The sequence below is a fragment of the Camelus dromedarius genome, chromosome 11 (assembly GCF_036321535.1).
Source record: "Camelus dromedarius isolate mCamDro1 chromosome 11, mCamDro1.pat, whole genome shotgun sequence".
In the NCBI taxonomy this organism is placed as follows: domain Eukaryota; kingdom Metazoa; phylum Chordata; class Mammalia; order Artiodactyla; family Camelidae; genus Camelus; species Camelus dromedarius.
The window spans coordinates 4,469,984-4,496,655 of record NC_087446.1 but is presented as its reverse complement, the minus strand read 5'-3'; the positions used below and the strand labels follow the sequence as shown (position 1 = coordinate 4,496,655).

The following is a 26,672-nucleotide window of genomic DNA, read 5'->3' as shown; positions in this document are numbered from 1 at the left end:
CAGCGTGTACCCAGAGATAACCTTCCCGGTCACAGCAGCATGTGCCACCAACAAAGGGCTCCTCAAGGACAAAATTAGCGCTCAGTGTGCAGGGGAGATGGAATCTCCTCGAACACGTGGCCCTGGCTGTTCTGGGGGAGAAGACCTGTCCGGGGGACAGAGTGGGCCAAGGCAGCCGTTCTGGAGGGGAGGAGTTGGCCTGAGGGCCCAGGCTGAAGGAGGCAAGAGCCTGGTGCAGAGGAACCAACAGCCTCACATAGAGGAAGGCCCCACATGCTTGCCTGTGGGAGGCAGAGGCCCCCTGGTGTCCCTGGCCAGGAGGCAGGAGGCAGATTCTGTGCTGGTATCAGGCAGAACTTCTAAAGGCAAGGCAGGGCAAGGATGGCAGGGGCTTCCTGAGAGGTGTGAGCAGAGGGAGGGCACCCACCTTTTGGGGGGTCTGCACAGGGTTTCAGCATCCCTGGGTAAGGTAGGAATCAGGTACTCCTAACGGGCCGGGTGAGCACCCTGGCCCAGGTGTCAGAGCAGGCAGACAGCTAGATATGAGCAGAGAGAGGGGGATGCAGGCCGAATGTCAGGAACGGGCAAAGAAAGGGGGACACAGGCCAAAGGGCAGGAAACCCCACATCATGTGAACAACAGGGGTCCTTTGGGCAGAGAAGGAGAAGCAGGAACCTCCAAGCTGAAAAGAAATCACGCATTTTGGGGTGACAAGTGGCCTGGAGGCCGACAAAGAAAGGTGGAAAATGTGGGAAAAGGTGGGGATCCCCCGTGTCCGAATGTAGCTTTTGCTCATTATGCCTTCATTTCAATAAAATCAGCCTTGCAGATCAGAAGTGCCCGTCAGGCACTGACGCCATGACCCTTCCCACCCAGACTGAATAAGGACAAAAATCCCTCCTCCCCTCGGGAAGGAGCTGGGTGGAGATCAGGGAATAGGACCCCAAGCCCTTCCCTCCCCGGTGAGTATTCCGCCCATTCATTTTTACACCCCGTGGAACCAGCTTGCCGAAGAGACTCAGGGCAGCTGCTCCCCTGAGCCTGCCTGCTCTCCTCTTGGGAGCGTGCTCTCCAACACTTAATAAATCCTCACTTTATTTTCTTTCTTCTTTTTATTGAAGTACAGTCAGTTACAATGTATCAATTTCTGGTGTGCAGCACAGTGTCCCAGTCATGCATATACATGCATATATTCATTTTCATATTCTTTTTCATTAAAGGTTATTACAAGATGTTGAATATAGTTCCCTGTGCTCTACAGAAGAAATTTGTTTTTTTAATCTATTTTTATATATAGTGGTTAGTATTTACAAATCTCAAGCTCCCAAATTTATCCTTTCCCACTCCCTTTCCCCCTGGTAACCATAAGATTTTTTACTATGTCTGTGAGTACCATTATGGAAAACAGTATGGAGATTCCTCAAAAAACTAAAAATAGACTTACCATATGATCAAGCAATCCTACTCTGGGGCATACATCCGGAGGGAAGTCAAATTCAAAAGGATACATGCACCCCAGTGTTCACAGAAGCACTATATGCAACAGCCAAGACGTGGAAACAGCCTAAATGTCCATCGACAGACGACTGGGTAAAGAAGTTGTGGTGTGTTTAAACAATAGAACGCTACTCAGTCACACACAGAAATAAAACAATGTCGTTCGCAGCAACATGGATGGGCCTGAAGATTGTCATTCTAAGTGAAGTAAGCCAGAAAGAGAAAGAAAATACCATATAATCTCACTTAACTTTCTTGACCTCCGCGTCTCGTCTCTGAATTCTTTCTGCAACGAGACAAGAGCCTAATCATTGGCGACACAGGTGCCTTGTTCAGACTACCTGGGCCCAGGGCTCAATTGCTCTGTCTTATCTGCCCTGGTTGTCAAAATCTGGGCAGTGGTGGTCAGCACGGCCCACCAGCCAGGGCCCCTCCACCACTCAGGGCCCACAGGGACAGGCAGCGCATCGTGGGTAAGTGACCACAGGTAGGACCCGGAAACCTTGGGTTGTATATTACACACCAGGCACATGTTCTTGCTGCTCAGACCATACCTGTGCGTAACTCACCTGGGCGTTAATGCAGACGCTGCATTGCTGGCAAGCTCCTGGTGATCCCGTTGGATTCGCCTGGTCCCGGGTCCCCCCCACGATGTTCTCAGTCCCTGGTCCAGGTGCAGTTTAGACACTGGGAGGTCTGGAGTCTGCCCAGGTGATTCCAACACGCAGCTGAGTTTCAGAACCAGAACTCCAGGTCACAAAGAAGCGGAAACTCATGGACCTTCCTGGTTCATCCACCATTTCGATAGGGAGATGGCTTTGAGGAAACATCTGTCTTCTCTCACAGGCGATGCTAAGCAGGGACTGACTGGCCAAAGACAGGAAGCCAGTGAGAAGTGGAGAAGCAGAGAAGGCCCCCCCGGCCTTGGATGGCCGCTGCCGGGCAGGATGGAAGGATGGCCGGGATTTACTTCCTTGTTGCACGTTCTAGGTTCCCTGACTCCTGCCATCTCTGGGCCACAGCAGTCACTTCCCGCTTTGACCTTGAACTCACGCTGCACCTGACAACTGTGCCTTGACCTCTTTTATGCAGCCTGAGTCCTCACTCTGTGAGCACCACGTACAGGGGATGTGTCTGCCTCCTTGCTGGGCGCCCCCTGCCTGCACATGTGGGTGTGGGGGCGGTCAGTGAGGACCCGCTGAGAGAGTAACAGGGACACTGTGGAACAGGTCTTGGGGGCGTGCTGGTTACCCCAACCTTCAGTCAAACCCTGCCTCTGCCCTTTGTTTGCCCATGACCTTGGGGGAGGGGCTGGAGCTTTCTAAGTCAATGCTTCCTCTTGTAATGGGTGGGGATACTATTAATAACAACTTCCTCCCTTCCAGCTTCTGTGGCTGCCTGGAAACTTCCCCATTTCTTATGCTTCTGGCTTCTATGGATGAGGAATTTAGCTCAGCTCTGCTGCCAGGGTCTGAGGCCTCAGAGGAAGGCTCCGGAGGCTGGGGTGGCCGGAATCACTCACTCACCTGTCTGGTCCAGGCTGGGCTCAGCTGGCGCTGCTGATGGACCATGTCCCTGGATGTTCTCTGTGCCTTGGGCTTCTCATGGCAGGAGAGCGGGGCTCTGAGTGTCCCAAGAGGAAGCTGGTGGCCTTTGGTGACCCAGACTGGAAGTCACACGCACGACTCCACGGTGCTCGGTGGCTGACACCATCTCACGCTGCTCGTGAACTTGGCCACCGAGTCTGAGATGCGTGTGAAGCAGGCACGGCTTATGTGAGACCAGAGCTGGGGACCCTGGAGGAGATGGGGACTTGGAGAGCAGATGGGACTGTCGAGAGGTTCTGGCCCAAGATGGACCAAGCTGGTGAGCCCTGCAGGACAGGGTGGCAGTGACCGGTGCCTCCAGCCTCCCGCCAGGATGTGTGGTTTGACAAAGGATGTCTCCCTTTGATTTGTGAGTGTTTTTTTAGGAAAATCTTCAGCAAGTGTAAAATCCTTTAAACACACTTAGCTACACATTTTCCAGGCTGCCTCTGTTGATAAGAATAAAATTACACACAGAAAACACCAGCTTCAGGCAAAAACACCCCCAGTCGGCACGAGCCGTTTTGGTCACCTGCTGTGGAGATTGCAGGTGCCTTGAGGGGTCTGTATTTAGTGGCAGCTCCCTGAGCTCCTACAACGTGCCAGCTCCTAGCTGCGTGCGGGCCTCGCAAGTATCATTTTGAATCCTCGTGATAACCTGAAATGGGGGTTGGGCAGGCACTTGTTTGGCAGGAGCCCAGAGAGGGTGGTAACTTGCCCTGGGCCACACAGCATAACTGAGCCAGGAGGCTCAAGTGTGACACCCCGGCGTGGGACTCGGGGGCTGTGACCAGATTCTTGCGGAGTTAATGAGAAGAGAAGGCACAGGGTGAGGGCTGCTCTGCCCTCCCCGGGCCAGCCCCTCATCTATGCATTCCACACTATTCACGGGCTCTTGTCTCCTGAGCGGCTGTCAGACTTTGTGGGAGTTCCCTTGGGCTGCTGTTCGAGCCACCACACACTGGGCGCTCAACACAGCTGAAACTCACTGTCTCACAGTCTGGAGGCTGGAGACTAAGATCAGGGTGCAGGCAGGGCTGGTTCCTTCTGGAAGCTTTGATGGGGACTCCATCCCATGATTCTCTCCCAGCTTCTGGGGGCTCCCGGCAACCCTCGGTGTCACGTGGTTTGTGACTGCACCACTCCAGCTCTGCCTCTGCTGTCACAGGGGCTCCCCCTCGGGGTCCCTTCTGTGTCCGGGCCTCAGATCTCTCTCTTTTCTCTTTTAAGGACGCCAGCCGTTGGGTTGGGGCTCACCCTACTTCCAGGCTGATGTCATCATAATCACAAAGACCCTGTTTCCGAATCAGGGCTCACTCACAGGTGCTGGGATTCAAGATGTGGGCATACTTTTGGGGACTCTCTTCAGCCCACTACCATCTTGGGAAAGGCCCAGGAAGGAGGGGATTGGCCATCTTCAGGCCTCTGAGGGGCTGTCCCTGGGCAGGGGAAGTAGTCACGTGGGCCTGGAGGGCAGGGCTGGGGCAGGGATGAGGCAGAGGAGGTGGACTTGGGTTTAGTGCCAGGAGGCGCTGCAACACAGTCCAATAAACAGAATAAGTCTGGGGCCTCCAGGACTGGCAGGACGGAGGTTCCCCTGGCATGGGGAGCAGCCAGACCCTCCGCTCTGAGCCCGCATCCCGCTCCCTCCCAGCACCACTCAGAGCAAGGTGGAGGCCACAGTGGGTGGGGGAGGGGACAGCGGGGAGGTGGTCTGATGGGGAGGGCACTGCCTGGGGGTAGCACATACCCATCTAGCCCCCTCAAGGCTCGAGAAGGAGGAACAGCTCCTGGGATGGACCCTCTCCCAGTGAGGACATGGAGGATGGCTACCTTCCTTGGGGGTGGTCCCTCCCATCCTCAGAGGGCAGCTGGATCCCCACGCTACATCCCTCTATCCACAGTGCTTCCTACCAGGTATCTGCACACGCGCCTCCTTCTGGACCCCGTTCTCAGCTTAGCTATCTCGGCTCCTGGTCACTAAGGTGGAGCAGCCCCACTGCCAATCCCTTATCTGCCCAGAGTCTCTGCGTTTGTCACTAGTCACACCGCCCTCTGGTCTCTGCCTTGCTCAGCCCTGGCAGGTACTTCCTCCCTCCCTTCCTTCTGCTGTCTGTGCGGGTTCCTGTTTGTCTCTCCACTAAGGGCAGGGCCCCTTGGTCTTATTCACTTCACTCTGTGTCTAGAACAGTGCTCAGCCCATGAAAGGAATTCAAAAAAAGAAGTTTTGCAAAGGAAAACAAAATCTAACATTCTATACCCTCTAACAGTGGAATGAACTGCTTGGCAGTAGTGAACGCCCTGTCATTGGTGGTATTCAAGCAGTAGTTGGATGAGCCCTTGTCAGGGTGCGTGGGAAGGCAGAGCAGGAGGCAGAGCTCAAGCTGAGGGCAACTGTAGCTCCCGCCCCAGGGGCTCCGACCTTCCAGTGCCCCCCACATCCTGCTGTGAGATGCTGGGCGACACTCGTCCCCCCTCTGGCCCCAGTCTCTCCACAGTTCCCGAAACAAGAGGTGGCAGCATCTATTTGGTTGAACCACCCAGATGGAAAAGGAAAGACCAATATTTATTCATTACCATATTCAGAAATTAGACTGGGAGCCACAAATAGACTTTTCTAACGAGAGCCCGTCTGGCCCTGCCTCTCGGGCTCCATCGCAGATTCCTCTTCATGTCACGTCTTGCCGCCTCCCGCACTGGGGTTTGGCTTGAATACATTTGCCAGCCGCTTGGTTATTTTCCAAGGCGATTAATGGGAAGGTGGGGCTCCGAGTGTAAGCAGGATGGTCTTTTAAAAGGACACGAGCTGCTCCCGACAGGGACCCGTCTGAGCGCTGAGCCTCTGGGAGTGGGTGGGCAGGGTGGGGAGGAGTGGGGGCCGATGAAGTGAGGCTGGGGTGCCGATGGCTGGAAAGACCCATTACAGTCGAGGCTGCACGGGCCGGGCCAGGTCTGTTCAGTGCCTGCCTCGCACTTGGCCCCTGCCCATCAGTGCGGGGCTCAGGAGGGGTGATCAGCCAGAGTTTTCCCGACTGTTAGCGCCAGCATTCACGCCCCAGCTATTTCTCCCACCTTCAAGGAAGTTTTCCTCTCCCACTTCTTCTGGCCTCCCCTGCTGTCTCCTTCCCCCTCTCGATAGCAAAGCTCCTTGAAAAAGCAAAACTCCTCCCCATCTTTCTTCAGTCCCCCCAATCCCCTCCAAACAGGGTTTTCACACCACAGATTCCCAGAAGCTGCTCTAAATGAAGTCAGCACCCCCCACCCTGAAAGCCGAAATTCAATGTTGGGGGTCAGACCTCAGCATCCTGACCCACCAGCTGCATCCGACTCTGCCGATAGGGCCCTCTGTCCTGGCTGCCCTCCCCGCCTGGCTTCCAGGACCCTGCGTGCCCTCCTGCAGTGCCTCCTCACTCCTTTGCTGGTCCTCTCTGTCTCCTTGACCTTGAACATGTTCAGTGTTCAGTCCTTGGACTGTCTCCTTTTATTAACCTCTTGTTGCCTCATCCTGCCCCATCCTGCCTGGTGGCTTTAAAACCCGAGATGACAGTGTCTCCCACGTTACACCTCCAGTCCCTCCTATTGGATCTCTCATAGTTTTCCAGCTGCCTCCGTGACAGTTTCACTCGGAGGTCAAAGCCACCTCTTTTGAAGCTCAACACGTCCACCACTGAACATCCAATCTCTTCCCAGCCTCCTTGTCAGCTGGCGTCAGCCTGGTCCTTCAGCTGCTCAGGCTAAGAGCCTTGCATTCATCTGTGGTGACCCCTTTCTCTCACACCCCACTTTCCAATCTGTCAGGAGATCATTTTGGCCCTACCTCCCAAATGCATCCAGGGTCTGACCACTTCTCACCACCCCCACTGCTTCCCTCCTGATGTGAGCCACCTTCATCCGTGCCCCCCTACAGTCTGTTCTCAGCAAAGCCGTCAGATTAATCCTTTAAAAAACATTAAGCTAGAGCACACCGCTCTTTGGCTCAAAATTTTGCAAGGACTTCCCGTGCCTCCTCTAACAAACATCACATCCTCCGCTCGCCCTCACTCGCTTCTTCTTGGTGCCCAGTCGCCCTGCTGTGAGGGAGCCCAAGCGGCCGCGTGCAGAGGCCCCTGTGGAGCAGAACTGAGCTCCCCACCTCGCAGCCCCAGCTGAGCTCCCGGCTCAGAGCCGGCCCCCCCGCCCCCCGCCAGCCCCGCGACGGACGTCGTGCTGATGCCCCACCACCCCAGCCCCCAAGCCGACACCCCTCGGAGCAGGAGACCCACACGCTCAACCCCCAGAACGGTCCTAGTAAATGCTTGTCGATATTTTCAGCTACTAACTTTTGGAGTGATTTGTTATACAATAATAAATGGCCTAAATAGCTGTCCAGCTGAAGGCTGTGAAATGTGTTTTAGGGGCATGAGCACGTACGGGCATATATTAGACACGAATGCCGAAATGTGTTAGCATATGCGTGGTTTGTTTTCTCGGCCTTCTTTGGGTTCTATTTTCCTGTTTTGCTTGGCCCCCTTTTCTCCTTCCCACACTTCCCACTCCGTGTCCCCAAATCATGCTGCCTTTTTCTTCTGAATACTCAGGGCAGCATTTATTAGGACGTGCACACACATATAGAGACGTGTTGCCGTTTGGCGGGGCGGCTGGGAAGGACGGCTTTCTGTTACCAAAATGTGGTCAATGTTATATTCTCTTGTCTGTAATTTGCTCTTTCTTATTCAACAACGCTTTGGGAAAATCCCTCTAAATCCGCTGTAGAACTCCAATTCGTTCTGTTAAACAGTTGCATAAAAATTCCACCGTGTGGCTGCTGGATGCAGTCAGCCATCCCCGGGGTGTTCTGGAGCCCGCACGTACTGGCTCGTGAAAGCCGATTGGGAAGGTTTCAGGAATTTTCTAAGCCAGTTATTAAATGCAGCTGGTAAAAAAAAAAATTAAATTCTATAAACATAATTAAATACATACATTATACTAAAAACACAGGTAACAGGGGAGGAGGGTACAGCTCAGTGGTAGGGCACATGCTTAGCATGCACAAGGTGCTGGGCTCAGTCCCCAGTGCCTCTTCTAAAAATAATAAATAAATAAACCTAATTTTCTCCCCCTCCCAAAGCATAAATAAAAACAAAGGTAATTAATACTCAGAACTAATCACTTCCTCCTTATTTTACTATTATTGATGCTCCAGGTGATTTACATCTATTGCAAAACACAACACGATGCCGGCTTCTGTGCAACTTTTCCCAAGCCTGTGATCTGATGTGTCATGTGGGTGGTTTGAAAGCTGGCCGTGGTGAAAACACATGCACCCCAGAAAGTGGTACGTGTGGCGAATCAGGGCTTGATTGATTGTTTTGTTGATTGTCTTGACTTAGGAAGCATTAACATTAATAATGCAAATTCAACTTAAAAGTGAGTTCTGTCGGCAGCTATTGCATGGGACCAGCAGGAAAAAAGCCAGGAACCATTCTTCCAGGATTTGAAAACTGTGATTCAATCCAACCAAGAGGGCACTCGGGCCATTGATAAATGAGTGAAGCTTCAACAGACGTCTTCTTCTTTCCCTTTTCATCTTATTCTTCAACAAAAATGGAACTATTGGTGGACATTCATGTTGGACCCACACTGGTTCATGGCTTCCAGCTATAGGTTGGCTATAGGTACCAGAGTTTGACAAAAATCTACAGAAAACATTCTGTGAGAATCAGTTGCCTACATAATATTTACAATAAAAGGTGTTGTATATTTTATTATTATTTGTAAATTTTGTGCCGCACGTAATTTATGATAATACATTTTATGATAAATACAGGCACACGCACATATATATGCATTCTTTTTCCTGGAGAGTGGGTTGTTTCTCACTTCGGACACCACTGATTCTGTCCCCTTGTTGGTAAGCATCATTCCATTTCTATTCAACAAGGAATTCCATCCCATCCATGCCAGGTCCAAGGATGTATGCATTTTTAATGTTAAAAGATATTTTCAGGTTGCTTTCATCAACCATTATAATAACTCTCATTTCTAGCATCAGTGCATAGGCGTGCCCTTTTCCTGTACAGCTGCTAATGACAGATTTATAGATTAAGTTTTTTGCTCATCTGATGTAAAGCAGTGTCATTATTTCACTTTGCTCCCCTCCCCCATACGTTTGTTAAATTATCACGTATGCTTGTTACTGAAACTCAGGTCTGGCTACTCACTGCTCAAAAGCCAATACAGAGAGAGGCACCTGTTGGTAGAAAGGAAAGTTTGCTTTATTCGGAAGCTGGCAGCCTGGGTGAGGGTGGGGGTGGGGGTGGGGAGGGCAGACTCCTGTCCAAAGGACAGCTCCCATCCCCGACAATCAGTGGGCGGGACATTTTAAAGGGGAGTCTCAGGAGGGCACAGGCAAATGGAGGGGCCACATGCAGAACAGCACGGTCAGCTCTGACACCCGTCTCAGTCATTGATGGTCTGAGCAGCGTCGTCTTGATTGCTTCCGTCATGGCTGCTGCCTGGTCATCCTGTAGGTAACTCCTTCCACCTGGGGCGGGGTTCCTGCAAAGCAGCTCAACGGACGGGGCTCAGAATATGATCTCTAGCCCTGGGGTTGGAGCTAGAGGTCCTTGACTTTGTTTAATGATTTAACTATTATTGTTGTTTTGCTTGACTATTTCCCTCTGTTTCTGTATTTTCTTATTTCTCTAATTAAACTTATTCTTTGGCTAAAGCTTTTACAGACAAGAGGCAGGTGGAGGATGTGGTGGGGGTAGCGTCCGGGGAAGGCCCCGCAGGGTCCTGCTCTGCTTCATACTCATGTGTATTTCCACATTCTAATCTGTTTCCATGCCAACAGCATATTAGGACTCAATCGTAGTGTCTTTATAACATGTTTCCATTTGGGGGGTGTTTGGGAAGATGATTTATGACACTATTTCTGGGACGAGGGGATGAAGAGTGACTCCTTTATCTTGCTAGGTCCCTTTCAGTGGCATTTAGCACAGGGAGGCTCAGTGTGGACACGGTGGAGACACAGGATGAAAGCGGTTGGATCCCTGAGTCACTCTGTGGAAGAGCATTTCCCTGGAGCCTTGCCTGATAGCATCATCTTTGCCTGAGGGATAAATAACCCTTTGTTTTGAACCCAGCAGAGTCTATCCTGTCCTGGCTAATAATTGATGGTGCTGCATTTTAAAGCTAAAGTACAGGGCATTAGCTTTGTGGCTGGTGGTTGGCGCCAAGGAAACTGATACTGCAGGCTGGGGGTTGGCAAGCCAGGTTATAAATGCTAACACATTTACTTCAATCAGTCTGCATTCATTTACAAGCTGACTGAATGTGCAACACTAAAACAGGAGGCAAGAAAGCAGGGTATTTGTCCTAAGTCTGTCTTGGCTGTTGACTACCTGCAACAAGATTTGCAACGAAGATGTGAATTCAGGAAGGAAGTGGCTAATTTGTAAGCAGAAATAAAGAGAACCAAGAAATTCCAGAAATTAGGGGCTTAGTGATATTGGAAAGCCCAAAATAACTTGGTACAGGGTTGAGAAAGCCATTGAACAGCAAAGACTCAAACTACCGTGGGGCAAAAAGCAGATTAAAAAAGGTCCCAATAGACTCAAGGTAGTTGTCACTGTATTGTGAGTAAGACTTGGGGGCAAAAAGGCAGATAAGCAAAGTGGAGATCAATATTTCCAAAAGAACTCTTGGCGTGGAAGATAGAACTCACTGGAAACAAACAGATCAGAGGCTTAGTGATTTTTCAAGGAAATTGTGTTGTGAAAGAAACCCAAAACTTGGTCTAAAATAAGGCTTTGACTGTTTATGACTTAAAACAAGCCTTGAGTCCCCAGTCGTCCACGAGCAGGCAGCAGCTGAGAGTTTTATGATTCCCAAAGATGGCGTGTTCTCCCATGTCCACTTCAGAGGATGACAGGGTGACATCAAGGGCGAGGGGGAACAAAGAACAAGGGGCTTCCTCCCAGAGGAGCCTAATCAAGAAACCTGCACCCCCGACGGTGGGGGCCAGCAGCAGGGTTTCGGCATTGCTGCAGGGCAGTGGCCCTACCTCTGCTCTCCCCATTTCCACACGGAAGTGTTGGCTGCGGCTCTCCTAACCTGCTCCATCAGGGAACTCTGGGTCTGTATAGGAGGCCGATGATGTCTGTTTCAGTTCATAGATCCCCAGACCTGGAAGAGGTGGGTGTAGACCCTCTGGAGGGCACATGCAGGCCACTTGCTCTAAGATCCGAGATTTCAAGCCAGATTCAGGGACCCACAGCAGTTGGAGAAAGCATGAGCGTGACTTGGATATTTGGGGCACCACAGGAAGACAGCACTGCCCAGTCCCCAGGGAGTTAGGTGGGGCCACGTGGCTGGTTCCGAACAATGAAATATGAGTGTAAGGGACACCTATTACTTCTGAGCCAAAGCGCTGAAGGACTGGTGAGTTTCCCTTATGCTCTGTCCTTCCTTGTCATGGCGACCCTGGAGCCCACGAGATGAGCTGATGGGGAACAGGAGGATGCCTAGATCCTGGGCGCTATGTGGGAGGGGGTTCTCACCTTGCTTGAATGAGATACATATATTTTTTTTATGCTTAGCCACTGGGTTTATTTAAATTAGATTATTTTTGATTTTTTACCTAAACAATCCTATCATCTTGAGAGGTAACATTTTAATTTCTTCCATTTCATTTCCACTCTTACACTCTTTATTCCCTGTCTTTACCTTACAGTGCTGCCAGGGGTTCATATTCAACATTGGACTGAAGTGCTGACAGCAGATGTCATGGGCTTGCCCAGTAGTTCAAGCATTAAGACTTGCAGGATGTTTTCTGTAAGTTTTCATAGGTGTCTTTTGTCTGCTTTAAGAAAGCTCCCTTGTCCACCCAGCTTGTCAAGCATTTTAAAACTTGAGTTGAATTTTCTATTTTTTTCTGTGTCTGTTGAAGGGATCATATATTTTTCTCTTTAATATGCTAGGGCTGTGGGTTCTGTTTATTGTTTTCCGATGTTAAACCAACCTGACGCTTCGGCGATACACCTGATGAGGTCAGGCTGGATTTCGTTTGCTTTCTTCTGATTAAAATTTTTGCATCTGTATTGATGACTGAGACTCACTTTGTCAGGTTTTGGTATCAGTAATTGGTCATTCTGGCCTCTTAAAATGAGCTGAGGTCATTTTATTCTTTTTTATATTCACATTATACTCTTTCCCCTGTTCTCTAGAAGCGCCTGTGTAAGACTGGCATTACTTCTTCCTCATATGTGTAGTTGAATTCGCAAGGCCTGGGGTTTTCTTAGTGGGAAAGATTCAATTTGTTTAATAATTAAAGGGTGCTTCAGATTTCTCTTTTTCTGGTCTCAGTTTTGGGAACTTGAACTTTTAAAGAAAACAGTTCATTTCTTTTCCATCTTCAAATGTTTTAGATATAATTTTTTCATAATAGTCTTCTTTTATTTTTTACTGTTTTCTGGCTGTGTTCTGGTATCTTCTTTTTAATTTCTGATGTTGGGAATTCGTGTTGTCTTTTTTTTTCCTTGATGACTTTTGCCAAGAAGTTATCGATTTTATTAATTTTTTCCCCAAGGAATCAGCACTTTGCTTTGCTGATTGCCTGTTATGTTTGTTTTTTGCATTAGTTTTGTGTTCCTCTTCAGTGTTCTTTACTTTTACTTTGTGTTTATTTGACTATCCTATATTTAATTGGTGGGAAGTATGGCTAAATCATTAGTTTTCAGTCAGTTAAATTTGTATATCAGTTTGGGGAGAACTGATGTCTTTACCATGCTGTTGTTTAAGCCATGGACACAGTATCTCTCTTAATTTCTTTAGACTTCCTTTGATTTCTTTACTAATATGTGCTCTTAAGCTTAAATTTCCCTCCAAGCACTGATTTAACTGCATCACACAAGTTTTAATATGCATAATTTCTTTTGTGCTCAAATATTTCCTAATTGCATCATGAGTTTTTCTTTGACTGTAGGCTATCTGTTTTGCAAACAAGTAAGACTTTGCTAGTTATTCTTTCTCTTCATAGTTTTCTATCTTAGTGGCACTGTGGTCAAATAATGTCCTTTGAGGTTAGTTGAAACTTGCTTAGTTATCCAGTATATGGCAACTTTTCACAAAGATTCTGTGCTTGGAAAAAATTTTTATATTTGTTGGATGCATTGTTCTATGTATGTCCATTTGGCAAATTTCTTAATCATGTTCAATTCTTCCATATTCTTACTGATTTTCCATCTGATCGTCCTACCTGTTGTAAACAGAGCTGTCTTAAAGTCTCCTACTATGACTGTGGTTTTGTCTTCCTTTCCTTAGTTCTATCAGTTTTTGCTTTATGTATTTTGAGGCTATGTGTTATTAAGTGCATACAAATTTAATAAGGTTTTCCTATTGAGTTGGCTCTTTATCATCATGAAATGTTATCCTATATCTTTGCTAAATCTTCTTGTCTGTAACTCTAATTTATCTGATATTACTATAGTTACACCAGCTTTTGGGGGGTTAGTACTTGCATAGTATCCTTTTCCCCATCCTTTTATTTTCACTTTTTTGTAAGTCCTAATATTGTATATATCTCTTATGAATAATATATAGTTGATTTTGGAGGGAGGGCTTAAATCCAATCTGATAATCTTAATCTTTTAATTTAAGACCATTTCATTCGTTTATATTTAATGTGATTACTAAAATATTTGGTTTTAAGTATTATGTGCTTTTTTGTCTTATTTCTCTCTCTCTCTCTTTTTTTTTTTTTTTTTGTCATGCCTTCTTTTGGATAAGTACATTTTGTCATTCTATGTTTCTCTTTATATTAGCTTGGAAGTTATTTCTTCTTTTACTATTACTTCAATGATTCTCCTAAAGATTAAAAAATGCATTCTTAACGTATCCTAATATTATTTGGTACTTTCTTTCTTCCTGGACAATCCAAGGACCTAACCAGGTATCCTGTGATCTTGTAAACTCACTTACTGGTTCTAGAAGCCTTTTTTGTAGCTTCCTTGACTTTTTTTTTTTTTTTTTTGGAAGCAATCATATCCTCTGCAAATAGGGACATTTTTAGTTTCCTTTTTCCATCTATGTGCCTTTTATTTCCATTTCTTGCCTTATTTGCACTGGTTAGAACTTCCAGCAGCATCTCGAATAAGAGTGGTGACAACAGATCTCCTTGCCTTGTCTCTGATCTAATTTGCCTTTAAACCCATTCATGGAGATCTTAATTTCGGTTATTATACTTTTTACTTCTATGGTTTCTAATAAGTTCTTTAAAAAATTTCCTCTATTACCTTTTTATGGCATTAGTTTTCAGACATACTTTTATACATTTTGGGCACATTGAGTACAGCTGTTTTGGAGCCTCTCCCGTGACCTGTTTGTGCTGTTTCTCGTGTCTATTGCTGCCCTGGCTGCCTGGTTACCTCTGAGGGGGGGCCAGACAGAATATATTTGATCAATTGTTTGTAGAAATATTTTGAAGCCCAGGGTGATGAGTACTCTCTGGAGGAAGATAAGCGGATGGCGTTATCAGTTAAGTGGGCGTGCCAGCAATCTGGGATCCCGTTAATCCAATTTCAGAAATTGGGTGTCTCTGGTCCCCCAGATGAAGTGGAACAGAGCTGCCAGGGTGGGCCCACCCTTACTCCCATGGCACAGCCCTTGGGGGGGCCCAGTCCAAAGTAGGGGTTCCAGATCCCTCCCTCCAGCGGTCCCAGACTCCACCCCCTCCCCCAGCCTGCCAAGCTGGAAGACCAGGGCTCATCCTCTCAGCCTCCTTATTCAGAACCAACGAGTCCCCAGGGAAAAAGCAGCCCCAAGTGCCACCTCATTTTTCTGAGTGTCCATCCTCTCCCAGGCCTCGAATTCCGAATTCTTCACTACTGGTATGCTTTCTATTGCCTTCCAGGAGTGTTAAAAAATACATGTGGCCCAGGGTTTCTAGCTGTTCTCATGGTGGGCGGGGTTGTGGGGGAGGCACAGTCTGAAGACCTGATCTGGGGGGTGAATGTTGGAGTGTGCCTTTCAGACTGGTGAAACGAAGGCATACTGGAATGCTGGCAGCGGTGACCGAGCAGAGGGGAGATCTGTGATTCAGGAGAGAGGGAGTGTTGTAGATGGAGCCTGAGATGGGGCTCAGTGTGGACGGGAGCCTCAACGTGCCCCCAAGAACGTGCATACAGCAGCAATAGTGATGTCAGTGCTACGGCCCTTTTCTGGCCCTTTCCCTGTGCCCCAGCCTGAGGTTGGTGGCGTTGGGGAACAGGGTGTGCTGAAAGTCTGGGCCATCAGATGGGACTCTAGCAGAGGGGATGGTGCTGCATCCCAGCAATTGTCCCCTACCAGCTGGTGGGCTCACAGCCCCTCCTGCTGCCTACCAGTGCCCCCTTCGTGGCTCTGTCTCCTTTCGGACGCTGCTCTTGTCCCTTGGGAGGTGGTGTCCATCTGGCCTCTCGATCTGCTCTGTCCTTGGTGCTGGACCCTCGAGTCCTTCGGGAGGGACCTGTGTGACCAGCTGCCCCTAATGCCGCCCCAGACCGCTCTTCAGCTGAGACCCTGGACCCTGATCCTCTGCCCTCCCTGACAGAGTGACAACAAACATGACTGCAGGTTCCCAAGGGCACATTTTGAAACATGAAAGCAAATTTTAATACAGGGGACAGCTGACGTGACACTCCTTTATTAAAACCTAAGGACATCTTTATAAAAACTACTGTATATAAAGACAAAAGCAGTGCAACAGCGGTCCGTGTAAAACACATCATCATCATCATTACATTTTATTATTATTATTATTATTAGGAATATTATTGGTTTTTGGTTTTCCCGAGTATCAGCTCTCAGAGAGACCCCACGCCTGCTCACGTGAAGTGGGGGTTTACAGGGGAGAGGGACGAGTCTGCCCCACCGTGCATGCGGGCCCATGCCCGGCTGACCCTGGGGAGGACACAGACTGAGCCTCTCCCCCCACGGTCCCCACTCAGTTACTGCCCATCACCCAGACTCTGTTTGGTTCTTTGACTGTGCTGTATCCCATTAGCTTTCACCTAGAAGACGGGAAAGAGACAGGGAGGAACCGAGGTGAGAACCCGAGGCGGGCTTCCAAGAAGAGCTTCTCTCGGGGCCCAGTTTGGTTGCAGCTGTGGCCACACTGGATGCCCATGGAGGCTGTGTGGTCTGTACCTTTGGATCACGTGAGTGGTGATCCCCCACTAGCGTTCCCTGACTTTGATGGGATCCTGCACATTTTGGAGGGCAGTTTAGGGCAATTCACAGGGCACCTCCCTGCCAAACCCAGGGTTGCTGTTCACAGTGCCGCCTATAGAAACAGTGCCCCCGGGAGGTGGGCACTGCAGCAGCCCTGAATGTCAGTCCATCAAGGGAAAATGGGTTAGGGCTTTGACGTGATGATAGGAGTTTTAGGTACAGTGTGACTAATAGTCAAAGCCCCTCACTCACCAAGCATCTATCTAGCACCAACTCTCCGGCAGCATCTTGGACTGGAAACTTGGGGGCAGGGGTGGGGGTGGGGACAATGCCACCTCCAAGGTCACTTATTCTCTTTGTGGATTCGAGCATCCCTAACTGTTAGGCACAACTAGTCATTTCACAAGTGATGCTAGCCTCTCCCTCAGACACTGCCTGTTCCCCGACATCTCTGGCTACAGCAGGAACTGCTCCCAGCTGGGCCCTGGGTACGGAGCTGGCTAAATATTTGTTGGTGAGATGAATGGATGCATGCGTGAACAAATGGATTTTCTCAACAGCTGAATTTTCAGGCCAGGAGCCCCCAGAGCTGCCTGCACTCACCTGATGACCGCCTGGTGCTGCGCTTGTGCTGCAAGGCGGGGCTGGGGAGCCTGGTGTGGCGTTGGTCACAGGGTAGGTGTGCTGTGTTTGTTTCCTGGAGGGGACAGGGCATCACCCCAGCCTGGTGATGTGTTCTGGGGCTGCAGGTGGCAGTGACCAGAGTGTCACCCACTCGTTGGGTGGTTGGCCACCCCTCTGACTTTTCAAGTCTGTGAGGACCAGGTAGCCCCTGTCTGATGCTCAGCAGGTGGATGGGAAGATAAGAGTCCCCCAAGGTGGCCTCTTCTGTTCCAGGCCCAGAGAGGGGGGCCCGGACAGATGTCTCTCTGCAGTGACATGGCTGCCCCTCAGCATTGACCAGAAATGCCCCCAGCGACTCCACATGGGGCTCTTATGTCAACTTGGATCTCTAAGTAATCTGCAAATTCACTCTGAAGGCCACCTCAGGCGTGACTCTTCCAGTGGGTGGGGACCCATCAGCCAAGCTGAACAAATTAAACCAATACATGTTTTAAACGTCAGTGACTCTAGGAAACTTGTCTTCTTTTACAGCACAACCTCTAGTAGACATAGTGAATGGGGTGTCTGCAGAGCCAGGGGACAAGGCCTGGGCAGGGACAGTGATCTGGAGGCACAGCGAGGCCCGGGGTCCTGGCTGGCGTAGATGTGGGTCTGGGGATCTCCCGGGTGCGTGGGAGATGGTGCCCGGCCAGCCCCACTGTCTCCTTCTGACTGGAGTGGCTGAAACGCAGTTTTTGATTTGATGGGGAGCTGGGAGGCGTCTCTTGGCAGAAGAAGCCTATTACCTGCCCCCTAACCTTGGTCACGTTTTCCCTGATGACCCCGCATCCTCCTTTCTAGCCCTGGTGCTGAGTTTGCCCAGATAGTTTTTTGGATGATGAGGGAAAATGCCACCCCCCACACCAGGAACGCTAGCTGCCTCCTTGCTATTTCTCGAAAACATCAGATTGGACCATCAGAGAGGCTGGATCTACCTGCAGAAACTCACGTGTGTGCATTAGTGCGTGCACATACGTGCGCATGTTTGTGTGCGTGTGTGTGCGTGTGCGTGTGCGTGTGTTTTCAGTTAAGGCCTGTTCTTTCCTGGTCCCGGTCAGGGTCCTGTGTCTGCCTGGCAGCTGGCGGCCCCAGGCCCGTCTGCACTAGCGAGCTGCTCCTAGAGGGGCAGGGAGATTGCAGAGGTTCAGGGAGGGCAGAGAGGCCCATGGGGGCTACCAGCTATCGGTTCTGAGCAGAGAGTCCCAAACATACAAGACACTAGACACGGAAGAGAAGAAAAGCATAAAACTGCTCGTTAATAACACACAGTTCCCAGTGGGAAAAAGTCCTCACAGATACAGGGAGTCAGTGATGTGAACCAGAGACAAGTTCCTCAGTGGACGTATTGCCAGCCTCTTTTTCTTTTTTTTGTTTTTGTTTTTCTTTTTGCGTTATTATTGTTACTTTTACAAATAGCCAGAAGCTCACAGTAAAAAGTAAAAGTAGGCAGCTTGAAAAATCAGGTTAGGGAGTCACTAAAAATCGTGAACTCTGTAAATCTCTACTTGAATTTGTCATTACCCTGCGTCTCATTCTCGGGACACTCTAACTGGCACGTCTGCCGGCCGCGGTAGGATGGAGGCAGGTTTTCATTGGGACGGTCCGTGACCTGGGGGTCTTGAGGAGCCCTTGACAGTGGGTGGGACTGAACTGCACCTGAGTGACTTCTGGACGTATGCTCGCACCCATGTGCACTGCCCTCACCCCCTCAACCACTCGGAGAGGCAACGAGTGTTGGCACCTCCCTCCCACACCCCCACCTCACACACTTGACAGCGGAGGCTCAGAGAGGTGACGCAATTGGCCCAAGCCCACCCAGCCAGGAAGGGGCAGTGCTGTGGGTCCCTGTGCTCTGTCCTCTGCACCCAGGCTGCCCTGTGTTGGACTGCTAAGTCTGGGATGTGTGCTGAGCTACACAGTGCGAGGCCGCCCGCTCACAACAGAGTGTTCAGACCCCCAGCCCGGCGGTGACAGGACACCTCCACGGCTCGTCGGTCACTCCCGGAGAGACCGCTGGTGGGGCCAGGAGCAGCATCTCGCAAGTTCTCAAGCTCAGGGATGCAAATCAGAGGAATCCTGACCCCGGCTGGTCTCTGTGACAGTGACCTCTGGCTCCAGTGATTGGGGCCAGGAGGCAGGGCCACCTGCTCCTTCTCAGCAGATGAAGCTCCTTCCAGAACCACAGGAAGCCAGAGATACAGGCCTCCTAAATATCTGGCCTGATCCCTTCCTTTTAGTGTCAGGGCCACCGACGGCAGAGAAGGCACGGGACTTGCCTGAGGTCACACTGTTCTCAGTACAGAGCTGTTGTCAGATTCTGGGTCTGTGCCCAGCCCCCTCTCCCCAAGGCTTGGGTTCCTCTGACTCCCGGGGCTCTGCACAGAGGATGCAGGTGTGATGGGATAGAGCTGGGATGAATGGCTGCTGGGCATACCGTCCCCCCAGCGTCCCCCACCAACCCGGGCCAACCCCAGCCCAATGGCTGCCCTGCATGGCCGAGGCCCTTGGGCAGGTCCTGGGATGACTCAGCGTCCAGGGAAAAGGGAGCTGTGCCTATCCCCAATCAAGACCCTAAGCAAAGGTTCTCCCGCTTTGCTTCTGCCAAGCTGTATGCCTGGGGGCCCTGGCAGCGCTGCCTGGAGGAGACGGGACTGAAGCCCTGGGCCTCAGCTTGCCCATGTGACCTTGGGCAAGCCACCTGACCTGTCTGAGTCTCCGTGTCCTAGTCCATGAAATGGGGGAGAATCCCTTCTTTACCGGGCTTTGAGAGGATGAAGAGCCAGGCTGGATGGAAAATCTTGATGCCCCAGAAAGTTCTTTCTGCCTTTCAGAGGATGGGCGGGTGTTACGCTTGTGCAGCCTGCGGTGACTCACAGCAAACCACAGCTCACGGGCTCTCTCTTCCCCTCTTCTCTTTCCGCCCTTCCGCTGCCTCCCAGACAACCTGGGTCTCTGGGTTCCCTGAAACCATCAAGCCTGTGGCTGCCCCAGTGCCTTTGCACCAGCTGTTGCCTCTGCCTGGCATGCTCTCCTATCTTCAGTGTCCATGGCTGGCTCTTGCTGACCATTCAGGTCTGGGCTTCACTATCACCTGCTCAGAAAAGCCTTCCCAAGCTCACCAAGACCCTTGCTAACACTGTTCGGACGGAATTCTCAGTCGGCTCAGTGCTCACCAGTCTTGCTGTCTTCCTTATTCACTGCTCATTTCTTCCCTGGCCTCTCGCCCCAGCTAGAACACCAGCACCACGAGCAGGGGCCTGCCTGCTCCCTGCTGCATCTGACGGGCAGACGGTCTGCGGGAGAACACTGGGTCCGGCTGAGTGAGAGACCTCGAGCAGAGGGGACACACGTTTGTGGAGGAGGGCCCGCTAAGCTGGGTGTCGGGGGAGGTTTTTGGCATCACTAACACCAGCGGAAAGAGGGTACTTACACTGCCAGCCTGGCCCTTGGGGATTTACATGATCATTTCTCAGGTAATGTCCATCCGTGGGTGTGCCCCGGGGGAGCGGGGTGCGTGGCGGTGGTGGTGAGCTCTGTGGATGGATGTTATGGGCTCCAGGTTTGTGTAGCAGTCCCAGCTTCCAGAACCTTCCCCTCTGCATTTCCACAGTGCTCATCACTCTGTCCAGCAAAGATCTGTGTCTGCCTCTCCCACCAGATGCTGGCTCTCCCTGGGGCAGGGACAAGAACAGCCTGGCGCATCTCCCGTCCCCACCACTGCCCAGCACGGGGCCTGGCACACAGCAGGTGCTCAACCAGAATGTGCCATGTGTATGAGGGTTCTGTGGCAGTGATGGTGGAGAACTTGGGGTGATGGCCCATCCACCGAGAAGCCGCTGGGGAGACCCGGGCTGGGGAGCTTGAACTTTGGGTTCTTATACCTCTGAGGTCAAACAGAAGGCCTTGTCTCCTGGCTGTGAGTTGTGGGCTGTTTTTGCAGGCAGTTCATCCCACCTGCCTCCCCAGTGATGAGAGAGGGTGTATGTGAAGACACGCCCCCTAGTGCCTGCCCCAGGGACAGCCTGAGAAGTGTCTCTCAGGATCAGTGTCATTATGGAAACAGAAGCTGTAAGAACAGCCCCCGCTGGCATTTGCAAATCCCCAGCACCCCCTGAGGCACAGTGGGGCTGTGTCCCGTGCTGGCCCCTCCATCTGGCTCACAGCCGCCGGCCACAGCAGGAAGCTGGAGCCCGGACGCTGGCCCGGAGCCCCACCACAAGGTGACCCATGCCCACGAGGGAACTTGGGGGCACCCCAGTAAAGACCAAACAAACAAAAACGACACCCCAAATCACACGCCAGACACGCACACGCACACACACACACTCACAGTCGATGCTCTGACACGGATGGGCCCAGGGGCCCCTACGGCAGGAGCAGAGGCAAGGGAGCCACAGGCGCGACACGCAGGCCCGAGCCCTCCCGGCCTGGCTGGGCCAGAGCAGCTGTGCCGCCATCCTGAGTCCACGAGGGCGCCACCTCTCAAAAGCCACCAGCCCAAAATGGGACTATTGCTTGCGGACGGGTGGCTCAGAAGCCCCTCCCTGCACCCCCGGCCCCCACCCCTGAGTTTGCTCCTCGTCTTAGAAGTCCGTGGAAGGGGGTTTGGGCACAGGGAGCGTTTCCTCCTCCGCCACCGCCGCGGCCGCCTCGACTCTCCCTGGCGTCTCACTGAAGGTGCTCTTCTTGGAGGCTGAGCCGGGTGCTTCGGGCCTCACCTCCCCCATCCTGAGGCACGGCAAAAGGGTTTTCTAGGGAAGCAGAAGGAAACAAAATATCACATGGTGTCTCCTCCATGGGGACGCACTGGAGACACTTCTCTCGGGCCTCAGTGCCAGGAGAAGCCAGGTTTTCTCTGAGCACATGACCTATCTTTGTTTCTGGATGTTGAGAACCATTTGACTTTAAGGCTGGAAGCAAGGCAAGCAGGCACGCCATCACTATGGATCCATACAGCACTAGCGCCCCGGCCCACACAATAAGACAAGAAAGAAGCATAGAACGTCAGGAATGGAATAGAAGACTCCTAATTACCATTACTGGCAGATCATGTACATAGAAAATCCCAGAGAATCAATAGGCTGATTATTAGAACAGAGAGTATAGACATAAAGATATAATTTTCAATCTGTGAGACATCAGATCAACTTATAAAAACCAACAGTGTTTTTTGACCTCAACAATTATCAGGGTGATTATATGTCTCAGCTTGGGACAGTCCCAGTTTACACTGTTTTGACATAATTTTTAATATTGTTCCCCTTTCACCATCAAAAGTATTTTAATTTGGATGACAAATCATATGGTCACCCTTGCTGTAACAAACTAGAAAATATGAATAACAGATACAGAAATCCACTCGTAATAATAAAAAAAATCATTATGAATCTTGGAGTCATATCACTGGATGTGACTGCATCACACAAAGCCGCGGAGAGGAAATCAGGACAGTCCTGACACACAGACGAGCCAGGAGATCAGTGGGATAAGATCAAGAGAGCAAACACCAGCCCATGGAGTACCTACAGCTTTGACTGGCAGAGCTGAGCTGCCTTTTCCCTTTCTGCTCTTGAGATCACCGCCAGACAAGGATAATGATACAAACTCCATCTGTGGCAGGCACAGTGAACCCCCTGGCCTGTGTCCATTTATACCCAGTCACAAATATTCACCTTCCCATACCCCCTTGCAGACAGGAGTGGTCCCAAGGCCCACTCTGGCCAATGTCATATAAGAGGAGGTCTACTGGGAAGGGGACCTGGAGCCAGAGGACGAACGTGAGAATGAAGGACCCTCACTAATGCAGGCGGGGCGGGAAGCAGCCCCAGGCTGCCCACCTCCGTACCACTGCAGCTGGGTTTCTGCTGCTTGCAACTGACACAGCTATTAACTAACAAGCCATCTTCAACCAAGCTCCGGTGCGTGTTCCAGCGGCAAGTGAAGAAGCTGGGGGAGGGGCTCTGGCTTCACCAACAAAGCCCAATTTTCCAGAGTGAGTGATATTCCAAAGGGCAGAGCCAACACCTCACTCTGCATCGCTGGGCTCTGGGTGAGAGAGTCCAGGGAGCTGTCTCCTCTACTTCACAGAGCAAAGCCAGAGCCCCCATCATCTGTTTATCCTTCTCCAGAGACTTACCTCTATGCGGCACACCAAGGGTTCTACTTACTGGTCTAGTTTATTGTTTGTCTCTCCCAAATCAAAGATTAGCGACACGAGGGCCAAGGTATTTGTGTGTTATGTTCAGTTTTGTATCACCAGGGTCAGGTGCCCAGTAGGGACTTAATAAATATTTGTTGAATGAAAGAATGAACCAAGAATTTAAAGCCCAGATGAGCCATCATTTAAATATAAAGTCAACAGAACAACTTTTTGAACACATTTTGGAATTAGAGTTCCCATGAGCCCTTCTTTATAATAGAGGATGCACTTAGGGTAACCAAGGGTAAATGGAGTAACTCTGGCAAGAGCATTGGCGATGAGAATCTATTCAATTTTAGGACTGTGTCTGAAACAAATCTAAGAATTGTGACTGCTGTAGAAAAGAACAAAAGAGAAAACAGAGAACTGATATAAATGATAGTAGGAGGGGTGAAGCTCTGAAGGAGGGAGGTAATATACGTAAACTATGTCTTATTTATCCACAGCTGGGAGTCCAAAAAATCATTTAGAGATGGAAATAACATCAGAGCTAAATGGAAAAACTAATATAATCAGCTCGAATCATTTGGTGGAAGGGAGAGATGGGGAGGGAAAGTAGAAATATTCTAATCTGGGCATTGGTCATTAGTAGGAGGAAAATAAACATTGTCTAAAGAAACAGAGGATTAAAGGCGTCATAGCACAGCATAATTATGAAGAGAACCATAAGATGAAAACCACAGCTTTCCAAATTGTCAGAAGACATACACACAAAAAATAAAACAAAGAAAACAGAGACCATCTGGTGAAAATTGACAACCCCCACAAAAGCTATAAAAACAGAAAGCATATCATAAACTATGATGACAGAACTAAGATTAAATGCAGCTGCCATATTAGTAAATGTTAATGAGCCATACATACTTGCTGGAAAAAAGAGACTCTCAGACTAGATTACAAGCAAACCCACTGAAGGTAAAATGATTCAGAAAGGTTTCGTATGATTAAAAAGTTCTGCAGAAGGATGGAGTGACGTCTGTACAGCAATGTGTATGTATTTAATGCCAGTGAACAGTACAGTGCTTAAAATGGTAAATTTTATGTTATATGTTTTACCATAATCATGAAAAAAAGGATGTGTAGAAATATAACAAACACAAACCACGAGAAAGCAGGGATCTTGATCTGAATATTAGACAACACTGAACTCAGGGCAAGAAACAGTGAAAGAGAAAAAGAAGGCACTGTGTGGGGATCAAGGATGAGTCACCATGAGGACCTAAAAGTAGCAAGTGTCTTTGGACCAAATAACATAGACTCACATGTCATAGAGCAAGAACTCCTGGAAATTTAGGAATAAAAAGACAGCAAAATGCTAGTATTGGTGCATTGTAATTCAACTCTCTGCCCACTATATATTAATTTGACAAAAACATAAATAATTTATAGAGAGCCAAATAACCTTATTAATAACATAGTATTTGTCTGTGTATTAAACAGAATCTACCTTCTGTTCAAATGCTCCTGAAAATGTATACACACAAAAATGACTATCAGGCTACAAAGGAAGTAAATTCCAAAAAGTAGATACAACACAACATTCTCTGATCACAATATACTAGGATTTGAAAATATTAATAAAACCACAAAACATGAACTCTACTACCCATGAGTTTAAAAACTCTTTAAAATAACTCGTATCAAAGACAGAGAGAAAATAAATCAAAGTTGCAAAATATCTAGACAGTAATAAAAATAAAAAGATTACATTTCAGAACCCGTGTGATGCAGCTAAAGCAATGCTTAGAGGAAAATTTATAGCTTTAAATATTGATCTTAATAAATAAGAAAACATAAATTAGCTATCCACCTCATAAGCTAGAAAAACAGAGGCAAAATACCCAAGGAAAGCATAGGAAAGCAATTGAGAAATTAAAGCTGAAATGAAGTTAAAAAAATAAAAGGAAGGAATGAATAAATCAATCCAATTCCTGGTTCTTTATGAAAAACAAGGAAACGTTAACTGTTGGTGAATCTAGTGAAAGCAGTTGGAGGAGATGACCATCTGAAAGTTATCTGTACTTTTGTTTTCCAATTCCACTTCTATGCTATCTCAATCCCTCTAGATGGGCTTTTGCCCGAACTATTCTGCAGAATTTGGCCTTGTTAAGATCACCAAAAACCTCCATGTTGCTATATCCAGTGGTCAGTTCTCAGCCCTCCTTTTGCGTGTCCTCTTGGCAGCACTAAGACAGGTGATCACTTCTGCTTCCAGGACACTCCAGGTCCCTCTCCTGGTCCTCCTCCTCCTTCTCTGGCTGCTGCTTCTCAGGCTCCTCTGGGGGTCCCTCCCCACCTTCCCAGCCTCCTCTTCTCTCCACCTCTATTCCTGAGGACCCCGTCTCCTCCCAAGGATTTAACACATTAATGTCTCTCCAGCCTCAAGCTCCCAACATAGCTCCAAACTGTCTACCTGACATCACCAACTGGATATTTCTTTTTGCCTTATTTTTTTGTAAATTGAAGTATAGTGTAAATTGACAATGTGTCAATTTCTGGTGTACAGCATAATGTCCCAGTCATGGATATGTATACACATATTTGTTTTCATATTCTTTTTCGTTAAAGGTTATTACAAAATATTAAATGTAGTTCCCTATGCTGTACAGAAGAAATTTGTTTTTCATCTATTTTTATATATAGTGGTTAACATTTGCAAACCTCAAACTCCCAAATTTATCCCTTCCCACCCCCTTTCCCCCAGTAACCATAAGATTGTTTACTATGTCTGTGAGTCTGTTTCTGTTTTGTTCATTAGTGTTCTCTTTTTTCTTTTTTTAGATTCCACATGTGAGTGGTATCATATGGTATTTTCCTTTGTCTTTCTGGTTTACTTTACTTAGAATGACAATCTCCAGGTCCATCCATGTTGCTGCAAATGGCATTCTTTTCTTCTTTATTATGGCTGAGTAGTATTCCATTGCAGAAATACACCACAACTCTTTTATCCAGTCATCTGTCGATAGACATTTAGAGACATCTCAAACTTAAAATGCTCAAAACTAAAATCCTGATCTTTCTCCCCAGATCAGCTCTCCCCACAATTTTCCTGAGCTCAGTAAATACAACTCCATTGGAGTCCCAGAGCAGCTTCGGCCCCTCCCTTTCTCTCACACCCACATCCAGCCCATCAGTAAACCCTCCAGCTGTGTCCATAAACCTTGCACTTCCTGCAACCTCCATTGCTACTCCCATGGCCCCCTCACTGGTCAAGTCTCCCTGTTCAACCTCCACACAGCAGCCAGAGGGATCCTGTGAAAATCTGCATCACATCATGTCACCCCTCTGCTCAAAACCCTCACTGGCTCCCGTCTCCCTCCAAGGAGAAGCCACAGATCTCCTCTGCATCCTCTCTGCTCACACCCCTTGTCTTCTCTTTTGTTCCACCTGCTGCAGCCGTGATGGCTTGTTTTATGGGTCCACTTGACTGGGCCCTGGGGGTAGCGCCCAGATATTTGCTCAAACACGGTGCCAGGTGGGTTTTGGTGAGGGCACTTCTAGATGAGATGCACATTTGAATCTGCGGACAGAGTCAA

General features: G+C 49.1%; 1 protein-coding gene and 1 long non-coding RNA gene across 3 annotated transcripts in view; both read right to left on the bottom strand.

Moving 5' to 3' along the window:
• Positions 1-1,226: 1,226 nt before the first annotated feature.
• On the bottom strand, positions 1,227-3,255 carry LOC135322462 (uncharacterized). Its single transcript, XR_010383030.1, has 3 exons — positions 3,024-3,255; positions 2,067-2,225; positions 1,227-1,783 (listed from the first exon to the last, which is right to left on the bottom strand). It is a non-coding gene; the product is annotated as an uncharacterized LOC135322462 (long non-coding RNA).
• Positions 3,256-15,737: 12,482 nt separating this feature from the next.
• Positions 15,738-26,672, bottom strand: part of SHISAL1 (shisa like 1) — a 78,987-nt gene continuing 68,052 nt past the window's right edge. For both annotated transcript variants that reach the window (XM_010983444.3, XM_064491380.1), the window contains exon 5: positions 15,738-21,688. In XM_010983444.3, coding sequence (XP_010981746.2) covers position 21,688 — 1 coding nt within the window. In that variant the 3' untranslated portion in view covers positions 15,738-21,687. The remainder of the gene's footprint in view (positions 21,689-26,672) is intronic.